General features: G+C 35.7%; 1 protein-coding gene across 1 annotated transcript in view; it reads right to left on the bottom strand.

Moving 5' to 3' along the window:
* Positions 1–1,204: 1,204 nt before the first annotated feature.
* Positions 1,205–18,504, bottom strand: part of LOC122105626 (T-cell receptor-associated transmembrane adapter 1) — a 30,531-nt gene continuing 13,231 nt past the window's right edge. The window contains exons 3-6 of the mRNA XM_042676945.1: positions 13,945–13,981; positions 8,120–8,181; positions 6,161–6,249; positions 1,205–1,885 (exon numbers count right to left, since the gene is read on the bottom strand). Of these exons, the coding sequence (XP_042532879.1) occupies positions 1,634–1,885; positions 6,161–6,249; positions 8,120–8,181; positions 13,945–13,981 (440 nt within the window). The 3' untranslated portion in view covers positions 1,205–1,633. The remainder of the gene's footprint in view (positions 1,886–6,160; positions 6,250–8,119; positions 8,182–13,944; positions 13,982–18,504) is intronic.

Below are 18,504 nucleotides of genomic sequence, written 5' to 3'. Positions count from 1 at the left end.
GAGATATCAATTGTAAATGTTTATACACAGAATGTTGGCAACAGTATCAGGACAAAAAAGCACAAGTATTATTTGGTGACTTCATTGTGCACTCATACATATAGCCTTCATCTAGAAAATATTAATGGGAAAATGTTATAACTAAATGGCAATCCAGAGAGAGTGTAGTTAACAGTTATCCACAAAATAGTCCACCAGCAGCAGCAGCAGAATACATATTTTTTATCAGAAACCATGGAATTTTCTCCCCAATGGGTTATATTTGAAGATATAAAGTATGTCTCTCAACTACAATAACATAGAAATTACCACCTGTGTTTTATCAATGGAATAAAACTTGAAATCAACAGAAAAAAGAAAGTCACAGAAAAATTCAAATACATGGAAACTCAAGAATACACTGCTGAATGATGAGTGGATCATTAAAGAAATAAGTGGGGGAAGAATTTAAAAAATCCTAGAATAAAATGAAAATGAAAAAGACGCAGCAGAACCTTTGGGACCTACAATGTCAGTGCTAAAAGGAAAGCTTATTTGCTATATAAACCCTACATTATTAAGTCAGAGATATCTCAAGTAAATTATCAGTTATGTACCTTAAGCTCTTAGACACGCAAGAACAAGCCAAATACCTTCGTACTAGGTAGAAATAAATATTTATGATCAGGAGAACTAAATAACAAAAAAAGAAAATTATAGGACAATCTCCTGGATAAAGATGGATAAAATATTTCTCAATAAAATATTTTCAGAAACAATTCAAAAGCACATTGAGCACATAGCACATAGTCTAGTTGATTTTTTTTCCCCAGAAATGCAAGGATGACTCAGCATATATAAATCAATAAATGTGATACAGTGTAAACTCTGAAAAAATTAAAACGAGAATACCTCAACACAATAACTTCTTAGTACTACACTCTGATGCTTCCTAGACCTTTTGATAGGAGATTTCTTCTAATTATAAAGTGTTCATGCTGGTGAAAGAGGAAAGGTGTATTTTTCAATCACTAGCTTCTAATTTTGTTCACCATATTCCTGAACATGTTTACACTTTAAAAATTATTTATTTCCTTGCAGAGTATCAGTGGCTCATGCCTATAATCCTAGCTACTCAAGAGGCTGAGCCCTGAGGATCACTGTTCACAGACAGCCAGGGTAGGAAAGTCTATGAAACACTTATATCTAATAAACTATTAAAAAAATCAGAAGTGGAACTTTGGCTCTAGTGGTAAGTGCTAACTTTGAGCTCTGAATTTAAGCTCCAGCATTAGAATCCCTCAAAACATTTTATTTCCATATCAGGTATTATTGTGAACGTCTGAATTTGTTATTAAACAATCAGCAAATATAACTTTATTTAAATTACTTAGACATTTTAACTGAATTTCTATAACTTATTATAATGCTATAAGATTTAGTACACATGGACATAATCTATAGAGAGGCAAACCATCATTCTAGCAAGAAGTGGTCAGATTATCACTCTGTTTTGCAATTCTGCATCATGTGAGGCTCTTTTTTCTTTTTTCTTTATTTTTGGTGGTACTAGGATCTCATACATCCTAGGCAGGCACTAACATGAGCTCTCATCTCGACCAAAGCATTGCCATTGAACTAGATCACAGTCTAGTTAGTTCACAGGTTCTCTCTTAGCACGGATCAACCCAAATAGTCTGATGGGATCATCATGAATATTTTCTTCTATTGGCTGGCTTTCTGGTGAGAAAGTATCTACCAAGTCGGTTCTCAAAACACTGGCATCCCTCCCAGGTAATTGCTCATCTGTATCCGTGTCTGTTAAGTTCTGTTTCCTGGGCTTCCTACGTTTCCCCCTGTAGCTGTGATTAAGTGAGGCGTAGCACATCTGTGATTCAGCAGCTACCTAAAAAAGAAAGATATGTTAATTTTTCATTGTTAGCCTGTAAGGTTTTATGGTTTCTGGAAAATTCCATGGTCTGTGAAAAACAAGTGGCTTATTTTTCATTTGTCAAAATGACAGAATGAAATTCAACAGTGAATTCTAGAATTTTGAGTTGAAAAAATGTTTAAATGTTTAAGGGAAACTTTGATTGTTATTTCCTTCCCCCTTACCCCCTCCGCTAGTCCTGGGGCTTAAACTTAGAGAACTAAAGACTTGGGTGCTGTCCCTGAGCTTTTTTTCCCCTCAAGGCTAGAACTCTACCACTTGAGTGACAGTTCTATTTTTGACTTTTTGGTGGTTAACTTGGAAATAAGAGTCTCATAGACTTTCCTGCCCAGGCTGACTTCAAACCATCATCCTCAGATCTCAGCCTACTGAGTAGCTTGGATTAAAGGTGTGAACCATCAGTGCCCAGCTTTTCATTGCCTTTTTGTATTCAATATATACATAATCATTTTTTATTTGGTACTGTATTTTTATCTCAGGTACTTCTTACTGTATACTCTTACCAGTGACTGGAATAAAAAAAAAAATCTAAGGACAACAAACATAAATAAAAGGAAGTTACAAATCACAGGTTCTACTGCCTAATAGTTGGTCATTTTAGTGGTACTCATAAATGGCTCCATTGTCCCCTACATTTTTAAGCTTTAGAAGTATAATGATAACACTCTCCACCTACCTGACTGCCATTTAAGACCTCCATCATCATTACTACTATTCCTCCACATACAAACATGGTCCTGAAAGCTGGGTAATTCACTGTTCACTGTTCACATTTTGTGCTTTCATCAGCTATGGTTTAGCCAAAACAGATAGGAAAGATGCCAGTGAAATTTGAAAAGCACTCATACCACAAACAAGTGGATGCCTTTTGTCTGTCTAGTCTCTTGTTCTATAGTTCTTCTTTTGATCACCTTCCATTCTTTCTTTAGTAAAGTTTTCCATAACTGATTCTGGAGAGAGTGTCAATTACCAGGCTGTACCACAGGGGAAGCAATACTAAGCAGGAGATCTATACTAGACCAAAGTGTCGGTTTCATCACCGTTACCCTGGTAACAAGAGTGGCTTGGGAAAGGGGATGTAATTTCACCAGAGACAATTAGATGACATTTACAATTGATTCATGCACTTAAAAAATATGCTCCCCTTTAGGTTGAGTTTTACTGAAATGATCTGTTGGTAATAGAGGAGAAGGGACTCAGTAAACCTGGTAAGGAGAAAAAAAGAGCCCATCCATATTCAATCATCTCAAAACCCAAATATATATTCACATCTCTACATCACAGCAGGCAGTAATTTCCCTTTTTTGCCAAAGAAAGCATTCTTAATAATACATGGTTGGTCAACTTTATCAAATGCTGCAAAGTCCTGAGGAACATAAGTCCTGAGAAAGACTGTTAAGTATACATTTAAGAGTCACTTAGACTTCCTTAGAGCTGTGGTTGTTGAGGTATGATGGAAGGCATAAAGCTAGGGGTAAAGGAATAAATATCTATGGAAAGAAAAGGAAAAAAAAAGAGGATAGTAAGAGCTAGAAATTTAGAAATAAGAGAGAAAAACTTGGGTTCAAATTAGGTTTTTGTTGTTCTGTTTGTTTTGTAGTTGTTTTAAATATTGAGGACATTTGCACATATCATTAGCCAAATAGTGATAATTCACTAAAGGAAAAATGAAAATTAGAGGAAAAATACTATTTGCTTTTTACTATTTTTAAGTAGTTGTACAAAAGGATTTCAATTCAACATGTCAGTTTATGAGTACATGCATTTTGAATGGAAAATTAAATAATTGATGCTGTAAGATACTGAGAGATGGGAAGATCCTAAGTAAAAGTACTGGTTTAAAAAGAAGAGAGGATGCTTCTGATATAGGAATGAAGAGACTGACCAGAGATTTGGAAATAAAAATAAAATAAATTAACTCACACTTGTTACCTTCAAATCTTATAGGTTATGGTAATTCTTGTGGACTGATTTTAGTACTAGTTTTTCTTATTAACTCAGTGATTTACTGAGTTGATTGTAAATAGTAACTGACAAAATGAAATTAGGGTTTTTAAACTACACTCATCATTTTGAATTGATTTTGTTTTGCTAATACCAAATGTTTTGTTAACTCTTTATGTTAATAATCTCTTATGCTTTTTGTGATTGACCGGTGCAGCAAAGCATTATAGTAGCAAACTGTGTAGACCATGATTATTCTAATAAAATGAAATTGAGGGCTGGGAAGGTGGCAGAGTGGTAGAGCACTTGCCTTGCATGCTCGAGGTCCTGGGTTCGATTCCTCAGCACCACATAAGCAAAAAGAAAAAAGCCGGAAGTGGCGCTGTGGCTCAAGTGGTAGAGCACTAGCCTTGAGCTGAAGAGCTGAGGGATAGCACCCAGGCCCAGAGTTCAGGCCCCACGACCGGACCCAAAAAAAAAAAAATGAAATTGAACAAATATAAAGATATTACTTCTAATGTGCAAAACTAAATTCATAAGGAGAATGTAGTAGAATAAAGACTAATTTTTCTGGATATTGGCTTTGAATATATCACTTATAAAACAGAAGACTTAAGAGCATTATATAGATTTGCATAATTTCCACTTGAGTAAAAACCAGATGCACTTCAAACAATGCTGTCATATATAATTCTGTATATTGAGTCATAATTTATACTCAGAATTCTTATGACTTCTATAGCTACGTAACTGGTATAAATCTGCATGTCATTCAGTGTGATTACATATCGACCATTTTTTCAGAAATTTTCTTTTATTACCATGGATTTAGCAGCTTCTATTATATCATGCCAGTTTTCATACTTTTAATCAAAAGCATATTTTACAATGAACCAAATATCAAAGACAGCTTTGGAGTCTTCATATTTTGCTCAGATCTCTCCATGTCTTGCTATCTTAATAAAAAAATTTCAAGAAGTCCAATTTCTTATGGGATTCATATAAAGAAAAGGGGAGAAGTTCCACTCTAAGAACAATTTCATGATGGGAGCCACTGTAGGAGAGGGCATGCTCTCTATAAGACATGACTAAGTTGGGATTCTGACGCCTTACTTTGTACCTGATTGCTCAAAGTGACAATTTTACAAAAATAAAAACATTACAAACTTTTGTGAAACAGGAAGAATAATGTTGCCTCCCTGATAGGAATCTTAGAAGATCATATAAGTAAATGAACCATATAAGATCTGAAAGGCAACAATTGCTTAGGAGATGATATCTTTGTTACTTTGTCATTCATTAGAAGATACAAGAACAGACAAGATTTGGAAAGAATAGAATGACTTTTAAAATGTACAATTCTTTAGGAATTGTAAACTAAAGTGTGTGTGTGTGTGTGTGTGTGTGTGTGTGTGTGTGTGTTTGTGTGTGAGAGAGAGAGACAGAGACAGAGACAGAGACAGAAACTTGGTTCTCACGATGAGAGAGTTTTGCTATGTAGCTTATGCTGTCCTTGAATTCCTAATCCTGCTGGTTTACAATCCCAAGTGCTGGGATTTCAGGCATGTGCCATCATACCAGACTAGGCTAAGAACTATGAATGGTCTTTAATAAGATTATTGTTATAGCTAATGTAGTTGAAATGATTGTGATAGTAATGGAGAAATTAAATTACCCATTCTTGAGATTTTTACACTTCTGGTTAATCTTTTATACTGTCTATCCTTATACAAGCTGTGTATATATTCTACAATTTCATACTATAATAAGACTTGTATTAAAATTTGTACTCATTTGCCTTTTAAAATAGAGGTATGATGTTGTAAATACACCTATGTTATCTTCAGTTAAAACTCTCTTCCCTCCCCCTTTTTCTCTCTCCTTCCTTTCCTTTCTATCATTCACAATGTGAATATGAGCATTATACAAGTGTCAGCATAATTTTTTCTTTCTTTCTTCCTTCCTTCCTTCCTTCCTTTCTTCCTTTCTTTTTCTTCCTTCCTTTTTCTTTCTTTCTTTCTTTTCTTTGTTTCACACACAAAAGTATTGATCTGAAAGAAAAAAAGCTTAATGATGTAGGAATAATTCAACTCTCCCTTCAAATTTATTGTTTTTCTAACCATACCTAACTTTGACTGAGTGTGGATTGAGTATGTTTTACATGTCTCTGAGTTACCCCATACTTCAGTTCCAGAACTTGACATTTCATTCAGGCTATAAATTTCTCATGCTCATGTACTTTGCCATAGGCCAAGCTTCAGTTTTGATACAGAAAAATGCACTCACCTGTGCAGGTGGGGTGGCTTCTTTCATGTCATTTACAGATCTTTGTGGTCGGGCTTTCATTTGTTCATAACAATTTTCATCCATTGGTTCTTGGAAGTTGGAAAAGTTGGTTATTTACAAAGGAAAAGTGAAAGAGGCTGGCATGAATAAAAAGACATGATCCAAACAACACTTAGCTGTAAATATGAAGCCCTCAAGAACTTAACCTGTGATTGGTGGAGATGCATGGACGTTCAAGAAGTACAAAGTGTTACCTGCAGATCAGTGAAAATTTTGCTATATAGTTTTAATGATATGACAAAAAGAAATTCTTAGGGTAAAGTTAATTATGATAATTTTATAGAGTTATAGAATAGTTTCAGCTCTTTTTTTTGGAATTTAAAATTTACAAAAGTTTATTTTGAGGATATAGACAACTTTTAACACATAACTAGAAAAAAATACCAAGATAAATCCCATTAAAAGATTAGTAGGCACCAGGTGCCCGTGGCTCACACCTGTAATCCTAGCTACTGGGGGTGGGGGGGGGGCTGAAATCTGAGGATCACAGTTCTAAGCCAGCCCAGACAGGAAAGTCCATGAGGGATGGTGCCCAAGCCCAGAGTTCAAGCCCCACGACTGACCCCCCCCCCCAAAATAGTAGGCAATCTTTTAAGTAATCAGACAGTCTCATGTTACACTACTACTTAGAGTTTAAAGAAGGCCTATAAGTTAAGGAATTGCAGAATATGCATGGCATCAATTTGACGGAAAAGATATTTTCACCATAACAAAAGTACCTAATAATATTTCAACCCTTTCTGAAAAAGCAACACTGAGAAATGGTCCATAGAGTGATATTATTCAAATCATGGTCCTGGAAAATCCACATTAGAAACACCTGTTAGTCAAGTAGCTAAATAAGAATCTAGAAAGTGACACCTGGTTTATTTATGTGGGAAAAACACACATATGGTAGACTTTCAGCCACCAGAATACTTAAGAATTAAGTATTCACAAATATTGTAGGTGGCCACCACAATTCTACAAAGGAAAAAGGAAAATGATTTTAATAGTATATTCCTGATAAAAGTTTCTGACATTACACTACAGATAGAAGAAGATACTTTGCGATGGAAGGAAAGACAAAATGAAATAAAACTTGGAGTCCGAGAAAATTCCCAAATTTCTAAGTTTAGAAGGAGTCTATTCTGTCCTGAAAGGCAGTCAGATATACTTAGCACAGTCCAGAAAGCCTCTATGTTTGAGATGCAGAGATCAACAGGGACCCCACAGTGCCTGTCACGAGTGGAGAGAAGACTTTCAGTGAAAAGGTGACCACTTCTCTCATTGGATAAGATTAAGGTTGTTTCATTGGAGGAATTTGGAGTGTTTTGTTTTTAGGTTGAAAAGGTTCAAGGTATAAGGGATGTTGGAAATTGAAGAGCACTTGTTATATAAGGACGACAAAATAATTTTAAAACATGCAATGATAATTTTGTTTACTCCTCAGCTGCCATTAGTCTAGTCCCAGCTTCTCTACTTAAAGAAAATGATTTAAAACATAGAAAATTAAAGTGTATTGTTAAACTATTCGCTATAGATTTGCTTTTGTATACAGAGCACAAAGCAATGTTGTTGTGGGTCATTTTCTGTTCTAGAATAGCTTTATTTTGTAGAATTCTCTGTGTTACAATTCATGGTGATAGAATCTTCCTGCATTCCTAATGTAATTAAATTGAAATAAAATGAATATGAAAAGACACGAGGTTGATTTACACAATATCACAATGCAATTTACCATGCATGCCTTTAGAAACATATTCTATCTACTATATTGAACACATTTGAATTTATTATTTCCATTGTGAGTTTTAAATATGATTATGTTAAAAAAGTCACCTCAAATTCTTTGTGTAATAAAGTGGGATTTACTTAATTTATTATCTATTCATTTAACATTTAGAAAAATAAACTTACCTGCAACGATACTATCCAAGTTACCATAAATTGGAGTGTCTTCGATCTCATATTCATCACTCCTATAACAAAGAGAAATAATTTTCTTTATTAGAGTTTATACATAATAAAGTTTCTTACTAATCACTGTTAGTCAACTAGTAAGTAGAAATTAAAGATTAGTTTCCCAGTTGAACTGAGTATTGAGTGAACTATTGATTATACTTATTTAGCCAAGTTAGGGTTAATTCATGCATTTGCTCATGTGTATGTGTGTGTGTGTTTACCTGTGTTTGTGTGTGTGTGTGTGTGTGTGTGTGAACTGAAAAAATTGGAACATTCATTTTAAGGAATAATGATATTAAATCATTATTCAACATCATCATGTCAGGTTCTATTGAAGTGCATTTCATATATTTGTTCATTTAGGCAGGCACGCCATCATTCCTGATTTACAGACAATTAATATGAGGCATATAGAGCTCATATTAACTTGCTCAGGGCCACAAGATTACTAATAGGTAATTAGGATTTTAATCCATGTTGTCTATACTCTTACCCACGTATTTGTACTGACTCTTATACTGATGCCTAATATCACTTTAAATGACTTGTAAAACTGTTTTTCTCTAAGTAAGTTTCTATAAGTATCACACTTTTCTACTCTTTCACATTCAGTGATAAGGAGGAAGCACAAGAGATTTTTCAGTAGAATAGAATTTTTATTTTGTAAACTCTAAAGTATTAAACTTGCTAAATAGTAAAATAAATGCAATATCTTTTATTTGAATTGTATATATGAGTTGTGTTTTAACAAATGATTTATTTCATTGTGTTAAAGACATTTTCACCAAATAATGTCAATTGATTTCTTCAGTATTACAGCTAATATAGTCCAAGGGACATTTCCCCCATATGCTTGTTTTATCTTATTGTGTGAAGTTTGCATGTTGGTGATCTGTAAAGCTGCTGGTGAAATGGTCATGAGTGCATTTGCTTTCTGTGGCAATAAAGATTTCTGTGCCTCAAAAACAACAATAACAATAACAACAACAACTCCGTCAGTGTTTCCTATGGAGACCCAGGCTGGGAGATGCAGTACTATGATTGCTTATTGCATCAGATTCTGAATTAGTGTTTTACATACCTAATATGGAAAGTTCATGGAAATTCTGGAAAAATGGTGCTATTACTCTCCACTTAATGGAGGGGAAGACTGGTATTCAAATAAATTGTTTGTTTCTTAGTTGCATGTGTAATATGAACACTAATTATATGTGAAAACTTTCTTCATACCAGGGCTCATACACCTCTCAGGATGATCTTATGATGTGCGCATGGTTACTCCTACAGTACTTATACAGAATTTACAAACTCAGATGTTAAATTGTCCAAAGACAACCAAGTGCTGGGATTGAGATGCAAATTTGGTCTTACGGTTCTGTTTGTCCATATCATGAGAAAGTAACGAACAGGTAATATAATTCAAAGGCTGGAGGGAAACAGCTTAGAATGTTATGGTAGGACCATAGCTTTGTGTAGCTGTAGTCAAGAGAACTGGCAAAGAATACATAGCTATTTGTTCCTGCTAATTTTATTGGATTTCCTTCCAGCTTTATATGTATAATGTTACTATTACAATAGGCACCCCTCCATTGTCACTAAACTGTCATCCTATCAGGCTTGGAACAGAAAAAGTAGTAAGTAGTAAGAATGCATTTTATAACGTAGTATTGGCTGCTTTGACTTGGAGATTATATGTCACTGAGAGCTGGAAGGAACTGCATCAAAAGAAAAAGAAACTCATGGCACAACACCTACATCACTCCTGCTGCTTCTTAAAGAAAATAGAATCCACATAGTAAGTAGTATCCTTAAAAAATAACAGTTCAAATGCCACCTCCATGACATGGTTTGAAAGTCCAGATACTGGCTCATACGTCTTTCCATCCAGTGAGTCAGTATAGCTCAGTATTGGGATATGGTACCATCCCAGCTCACGATTCTCTCCCTCCCCCTCCCCCTCCCCCCCCCCCCCCCCCCGCCCCAATAGGCACAGAATACGCTAGCAAAAGGTGAAGACTTTTTAATAATACAGCCCATCCATTTTCCAAGCCCACATAGATAGCAGACACAACCTACAAATGATAAATCATGTCTAAAAAATGAATATTGTTTCATTCGCTATGAATGAAAATAAGATGTGATTTATAATGCAGTGCCCTGTGTCTACAGGCAAGTCTCAAATGATTAATCATCCCAAATAAACTGTGATTCAGGAGCAGTTGCCTAACCAAAAAAAAATTCAATGTATTTTTACTTAGCAATGCCAAATAGCTTCAGCTTATTTCAGATTTGTAATAAACTGCAACCGCAAATGTTTGACAGTGTTTTACCTGGAAGAGGACAGTAGTTATTCTTTAAAATAACTTAATTACCTGAAAGCTAGAGGCTAGTGTTCCTCTGAATTTTGAGACCATATCAGAATTTCATTCTCTAAGTAGGTTGGAAGTGGTCCTTGAACTAATAATTATTGATACTCCAACATTTAAAAGTACATTAATATTTCTTAGTATTATCCAAATTCTTTGTGCTTTCATTGAGATTTTTATCTAGCTCCAATTTAAAATTTTTTTTGAGGGGGGTCTGGTCATGGGGCCTGAACTCTGGGCCTCAGCGCTGTCCCTCGGCTCTTCAGCTCAAGGCTAGCACTCTACCTCTTGAGCCACAGCATCACTTCTGGCTTTTTTCTTTTTGCTTATGTGGTGCTGAGGAATTGAACCCAGGGCCTCAGGCATGCAAGGCAAGCGCTCTACCACTGAGCCACCTTCCCAGCCCCGATTTAATTTTTTTTCTAACTTCCTTTTTATTGTTGTGAAATACTTTTTAGTTACTTAGCTTCTGTGCAAGTGGGACATAAGCAGGTGAGCCTTGATGAATCCTTGCATACGGCATTTGAGGATTTTGTGTAAGTGACAGACTCACTCCATGCAGCTCATTTTATGTCTTCCTCTTCTGTTTCAGTAGGCTCAGGCAAGTTTTAAATGTGCAGCCCAAGATACAGCAGCATAAGGGTTCAAACTTCTATTTCTAGTCATTAATATAGTGATGATCTTTGCTAGGTTCCATGGAGAGGCAGTTTGCCCTTTGTTAACTAGTGAACTTGTTACACAATGGTCTTGAAAAATACCACTTTGGTACTTGTTATATTTCTACTATTAAAAGTATTAATTCATTTTAATTAATCAATTAATGGTTATTTATTGTTATTTAGCTATTAGTTTTCACTAATTTCTAGTAGTAAAAGTATTAATATTTTTTAGCAAATTTTTAGAACTTTTAGTATTTTATTACTGTGAGTGATTTGTTGTTGACTAAATGTTACATAAGAAGCCAGGCTCTTTTCTACATTTGGCATGCAGTTAGGGGTCTCTTTGCATTGAAATGAGAATTTGGCCAATGTTCTTGTTCAAAATCTTTCATCCTAATACCCAAATCATCAACCAGATATTTACTAAATGATGAAATTATAAGACTTCTATTATATTTCTTTTTTTCTTTTTCTTTTTTCAGAAAGGTTCTCACTCGGGGCTGGGAAGGTGGCTCAGTGGTAGAGCATTTGCCTTGCATGCTTGAGGCCCTGGGTTCGATTCCTCAGCACCACATAAGCAAAAAGCTGGAAGTGGAGCTGTGGCTCAAGTGGTAGAGCGCTAGCCTTGAGCTGAAGAGCTGAGGGACAACACCCAGGCCCAGAGTTCAGGCCCCACGATCGGACCCAAAAAGTAAAAAATAAAAAATAAAAAATAAAAAAAATTAAAAAAGAGAAAGGTTCTCACTCTCTCGGGCTAGCCTTGACCTTATGGTCTTCCTGCTTCAGCCTTCTGGGTGTTGCTATTACAGGTGTATGCCACCATACAGAGGGTGATTTACATCTTAATTGCCCTTCAAATGACAAGTATCAAATCAATCATTGAATATATTACCTTCTGTTGTGTAGCTATATAGGTTTTTCTTTGTCCTATTTCTTGGAACAAACAAGAGATTATAATATGAACAAGTATTAGTTCATGTCAAAAAGGATATGTCAGGCTAAAGAATTTAAGTGATTTGAATTGTAACAAGCTAATGAGTTCAAAGTTAAGTTAACAATAATCTTGTGTGTGAAGGCATCTATCTGCATCCTACATCCTGAGTCTGCTAGAGGTTCTGTAATATAGAAGCCTTTTTTGTGTATGCCAGTCCTGGAGCTTGAACTCAAGGCATGGATACCGTCTCTGAGCTTTTTTGCTCAAAGCTAGCTCTCAGCCACTTGAGCCATAGCTCCACTTCAAGGTTTTGATGCTTAATCAATACCAGCTCCTGTTGGTATTGAACCTCAGTCCTCAGTTCTCAGCCTCCTGAGTATCTAGGATTATAGCTATGAGCCACCAGCACCTGGCATAGAAAATAGTTTTTAAAAGATCATTTACAGGCAAGATAGGCTTACCTTATCCAATTAGAAACGACCTTTGCTTTGCAAAGATCTTTCAGCCTTACCATCCTGAAGAAGTCTCTAGGAAATTCCTTTTATTTTGATTTTTTTTATTTCTAAAATAGAATCCCCAGTAGAATGTACACATCTGGGTCAGAACATACCATCCCAAACTAACACTACTTTCCTATGATGCATGACAAAAAACACCCAAAAATTATTTTAAACTTCTCGTAGTAAAATATCATAAGGCTAAACTCCTCTGTACAGTATGTTCACAAATAAAATTAAATTAAAATAAAAAAATTACAAAGAAAAAAAAATGTAAAGAACAAATAACTGACATATCCTATAAATATAACAAATGTTAGCTATTATACTTGTTAAAAAAAAAAAAAAAAAAAAAAAGATTAGTTCAGTGGCAAAGCACTTGACTAGTATGTTTGAGACCCTGGGTTAAATCTCTAGCACCACAAAAATAGAAAAGAACAAAGGAATCAAAGTATCATGTAGATTGATTGTATTAAAGAGAATCTATAACTAAAATGTTATTTTAGATTATTGATTCATCACATTTCCCTATTGAATGGCAATCACAAAAATTGTGTGTGTGTATATACACAATGTGTACAATGTTTTCTGAGTCAGTTTCCCTATGTAGCCAAAGCTGGACTCATTATGGAACCCAATCTGGTCTTTAATTTGTGATATGCATGGCTCATTCTGCCCAGATTACAGATATTTACCACTACACATGACAGTGTATCTCAAATTTTGTGAGGTTCTAGTAGATTTTATTTTCTCCTGTAGATTCTGATGTACAGTCCAATTTTATATAAAAATAGATTTTTTTTGTAGGTCATGAACTCTGGGCTTGAATGCTGTCCCTCAGCTCTTCAGCTCAAGGCTAGCGCTCTACCACTTGAGCCACTGTACCACTTCTGGTTTTCTGAGTGGTTTATTGGAGATAAGAGTCTCACAGACTTTCTTGCCCCAGCTGGCTTAGAACCAGGATCCTCAGATCTCAGCCTCCTAAGTAGCTAGGTGTGAGCCATTGGCGTCCGGCTTTAGATTTCATTTTTAAACTTCCAACCTGAACCACAATCTTGGATACCTACTTCTGAAATGAGAATTCTACATTAATTCTACATGCCTGGTTAGTATCTCATTTTATCTTCACCTAATCCTTTCTTTGACTTGGGATATATTAATAAGAAAGGTGAATAATAATATTATAGTTTTTTTTCAGATGAGAGTAAAAGTTTATTTGATTTGAACAAAAATGCAACATCCCTGAGCCAATGCTATAAGCAATATAGCATTTGTTCTCCATTATTTGTTGGATTTTCTAAGATCTGATTTGATTTTAACATACCTTGGAATGAAGTCATCAGAGTAGCCATAATTTTTATCTGAAAGATATATAAACATACAAATTAAGGGAAGCTTTGGCATATATTGTTGAGAATTCTACAGAATGTAGTAATAGGAGAGAGGTGGGCAAATGGAGAAGAGGAAGAAGGGGAAATATAGTCATAATAATCAATTGTACATGTGTGAAAATTCAACAGGGAAACGAGACTAGTTGAGGAAGGGGGTGGAGAGGGAGAAGAATGGAGGGAGTGACTGATCCATAAATCGTATGATGAAACAACCTTGTAAAAGAAATAGATGCTAATTAAAAGAAGACTGGAAACAAGAACAAAGAATGACATTGCTTAAAAATTGAAGACTTAATAGATATGGAATAAAAACATTTTCCCAACCTGACTGATATTTTGAAAAGATAATATGGACATTTCAAGTAAAAGTGCTTGAAACATTGAAGGTTTGTGCCTAGAAAGAGTGTTCATAAAAATATATATTAAAAAAGATCAATGGAATTCTATGCCTCCATCAGAAAGAATGACATTGCCCCATTTGTTAGGAAATGGAAAAACTTGGAAAAAATTATATTAAGTGAAGTAAGCCAGGCCCAAAGAAACATAGGTCCCATGGTTTCCCTTATTTGCAATATCTAGTATATGTATGAGTCAAGCGGAAAACATCAGATAATGTATGTCAGGAAAATGAACCCTTAGATATGTATTTCAATGTTTTTTTCTTTCATGCATGTGTTTCTAATGCATTTATAATCTTATAATCTTTGTTGCTTTGTATGTCCCTCCCCCACAGTATAACCCCTGCTTTCACTATATTTCATGTCAGTATAACTGGTGGAAGAGATGGGGAAAAACCAGTTGTTTAAGGATACAGGTGGACCTGTTGCAACAATGAGAAGTACAAGTTGACATGTCCAAAACGAGCTTTACAACGTCGGTGGGGGGGGGGGGGAAAGGGGGGGAAGGAGAAGGATTGGGATGGGGGGGAGGGGGGAGGCTGGGAAGGGATGTGAAGGGTAAACCAAAGGAGGAGGCTGCAATGCTTGGTAAGAAATGTACGCATTATCCTGCCCATGTAATTGTAACCCCTCTGTACAGTATGTTCACAAATAAAATAAAATTAAAAAAAAAAGAAATGTACTCATTATCTTGCCCATGTAATTGTAACCTCTCTGTACAGTATTTTCACAATAAAAAATTTAAAAAAAAATATATATTAAAAAAGAGTGTTCATATAACATAAAAGAATAACTCTGAAAAGGGAAATAGAGAATAGCTGGATACAAGACCAACAAACAAGAGGAGGGAAAGACCACAAAGCTTTGTGCACAAAATGCAATAAAAACAGCAGTATAAAGGGTACAGTGTAACATAACAACACTATGCTCAGATGGAAAGGAGGGGCCTCAAATATAGTGGGAAAAAGGTAAGTAATGGGCAAAGGACATTATTCCATTAAGACTAACTATATTGAAAGGGGACTTAAAAAGTTCAAGGGCACCATATTCCATGCTATTCTTAGAATTTTTAAATGTGTAATCTGGAGCTGGGCCATCAGTGCTTGGGTGATTTCAGTTTTACAGTTCTTGTATGAAGGTTAATAGACTGATCTCTTTAGATGGGGAGTAGTAATGAAAAGTTCAGAGGTTAGAGCTAAGAATGAAGGGCAACAATCTCAGGCTCCTGAAAAAAGCTTGCTCTGTCATGAGGGTTTGGACATTTATATAAAAATAAGTGGCATATTTCAATACTGCCTAGTTATTTCAATGATACTAACAAAATTTAAAAGCCTGTGCTGTATAACTAGTATATGTCTAGGACAAACAGAAAAGGTCAAAAGCTATGTACATATGACCATATAAGATGATGCTAAGAGAAATGAACCCCAAGATAGGGACAAAAGAGGTTTTATCTTTCTTGCTGTTGTTTCTAATGTGTTTATAATGTGCTATGTGATTTTTTTTTGCTTCTTTTGTATATTCTTCCCCCATGGTACAACCCTTGTTTTCACTGTATTTGATTCCAGTGCCCTGAATCTTGTATATGCATTTTTCTAATTTGGGGAGGGGAAGGGAAATAACAAAAAGCTGAAATAAAGATACAGGTTGTTCCATTGTAACAATGAGATGTACAAGACACTATGTTGAAAACAAACTTTACAACCTTGGGGTGCGGGGACAGAGGAGTTTGGGAGGTGGGGAGGGAAGGGATAGTAGGAGAAAAACAAAGGAGGAGGTAACAATGCTCAATAGGAATTGTACCTTACTCATGTAACTGTAACCCATCTGTACAGTATCTTTATAATAAAAAGTCTATACAAAAAAAGCCCGTACTACAAAGCAGCCAAGTGTGCAAGATGGTGTGTGTAGGAGGAGCTAGGTGAGTTTTCCTTATCCTGACCTGTGATTCAGTGCAAAACTTGTGGTCAGGTTGATAGCAGGGAGGATGTGATGCATTTGCTTTTATGCTTTCATCTTTTATGCTTTCACCCTTCTGTGCACAATACATTGTAGCAAGAAATAACAGTCTATAACTTAAACTCCATAATAGAATCTTTCAGATTCATGTTCCATGCAAAATTGGAGAAAATATGTCATCATTTTCTGGTGAATAGGAGCTATCCCAATAGGACTTTGATATATGTACAAAATCATGTACTCCTTTATCCTTATATCAGAGCAGAAGAGTTAGATAAATAATATTCTCTGGATTTAAAGGAGGAAACAGCAAATCCATCTCTATCAGAAAAAGAAATAGATATAATCCTCCCAAAGAACAGATTTGAACAAAGAATCACATAGAAATAAAAGGTGTATTTGGGGAGGAAGAGGAAACAACATTTCAAAGCCTCTACTAAGAGGTACAGAAAACATCAAGAAAGGGCTTGTCTATCTGATTTAATGGATAGATACTACATTGCTGCTAGATGGAGATTTTCATTTGTAAGCTATTTAATACAGTAACAAACTTATTCACTGGCTGTTGGCCAAGGTGGAGTCATACCTTGCAAGTTTCTTAGCCACAAGAGTAGCACAATGATGTAAACAGAAAGTTCTGTGAGGCCATGTGCAAGAGCAGTGCATTCACAGACCAAATGGTAGTAAAGCTGGCTGATTAACAGAATCTCTGCTAGTCGCTCTGTGTAGGAGAAACAGAGCAGAGGGAGACCTCAAGGCCAGAAGGAAATGAACTGCTAATCCCAAATCTACCTGGAATCTCCGGATAAGAACAATAGTACTTTTTATTCATCTTAAGTAGAAAGAATGGTGCAGTTTATTACTTGAACATGAAGAGGTTATCAAGAGGGGTTGGGGCAGATGAAAAACAGAAGAGTGGGAAGAGAACAAAAATATTGGTGGAGCATTGATAAACCAGGGTTAATTTGGGGTGTATTAATTTACAAAGAACAAGATCTGGGTTAGTGGAATCCACCAGAGGGGATTCATGGCTGCTTACATCCTTGTGATCAGCTAATGCTTTGCTCAAATATCATAGAAAACTACAGAAAGTCAAAATAGACTTGAATATGATTTACACAAACACAGTTACTGCTAAAACTTAGTTATTGTACAGATTTGTTAACTAATATAGAGATAGGGACAGGAAATGAAGCAAGAGCTGCAGAGGACCAGAAGGTAGGAGCAACTACAGAGCCAGAAGAACTGCTATTCACAAAAATGAGGAAAGGGCTGGGAACATGGCTCAGTGGTAGAGCGCTTGCCTTGCATGCATGAGGTCCTGGGTTCGATTCCTCAGTACCACATAAGCAAAAAGAAAAAAGCTGGAAGTGGCGCTGTGGCTCAAGTGGTAGAGTGCTAGCCTTGAGCTGAAGAGCTGAGGGACAGTGCTCAGGGCCAGAGTTCAGTCCCCACGACCAGACCCTCCCCCCCCCAAAAAAAAAAACAAAAAAAAATGAGGAAATACTGGTAGAATAACATAAGGCCATAAGTACCCTTAAGTAATCACTTGTGGAAAAAGGGAAGGAAGTACCAGGGGCACTAGATATGGTCGTGTGACTTATACCAGGCCAACAAACAAATATCAATATGCAACCTACAAATATCAGTACACTAAAACAGATGTATGTAGGTCTGTGTGTGTGTGTGTGTGTGTGTGTGTGTGTGTGTGTGTACATTGTGGCCTAAGTACAAGATCTGCTAGTTGAATATTAAAAGCAGAGTCCTAACTTACACCAAGATGGCTTCAAAAGTTATGCTGGTTTTTAAAAAATTGAGATAACTGAGAAAGAGTTGAAGAACTATATCACAATTTTAAAATGTTTCCTTTTCTCACCACATTACTTCTAAGGCGGTGTAACAAGGGGTGGCATGCCGGGGAAAGAAGGGCTGGAACAAGTGTAAAACAAGTGTGAAATCCAACCTAAAAAATAACAAACAAGTACTACATTTCTCTGTATAGGGACAATATGGTATGGCTGTAAATACTTAACATGCCAACATAGAAATTACCAAAATTGAGCACTGTAAAACCTATGCCATTGAGGTGTGTAAGATTCATATTGCCAAGTACTTCTGTGACAAAAGCAGCAGGTA

This window comes from Dipodomys spectabilis, unplaced genomic scaffold, assembly GCF_019054845.1.
Source record: "Dipodomys spectabilis isolate Male_0828 unplaced genomic scaffold, ASM1905484v1 ptg000032l, whole genome shotgun sequence".
Lineage (NCBI taxonomy): Eukaryota > Metazoa > Chordata > Mammalia > Rodentia > Heteromyidae > Dipodomys > Dipodomys spectabilis.
Note: the sequence above shows the minus strand (reverse complement) of the source record. Positions and strands in the feature narration are given on the sequence as shown.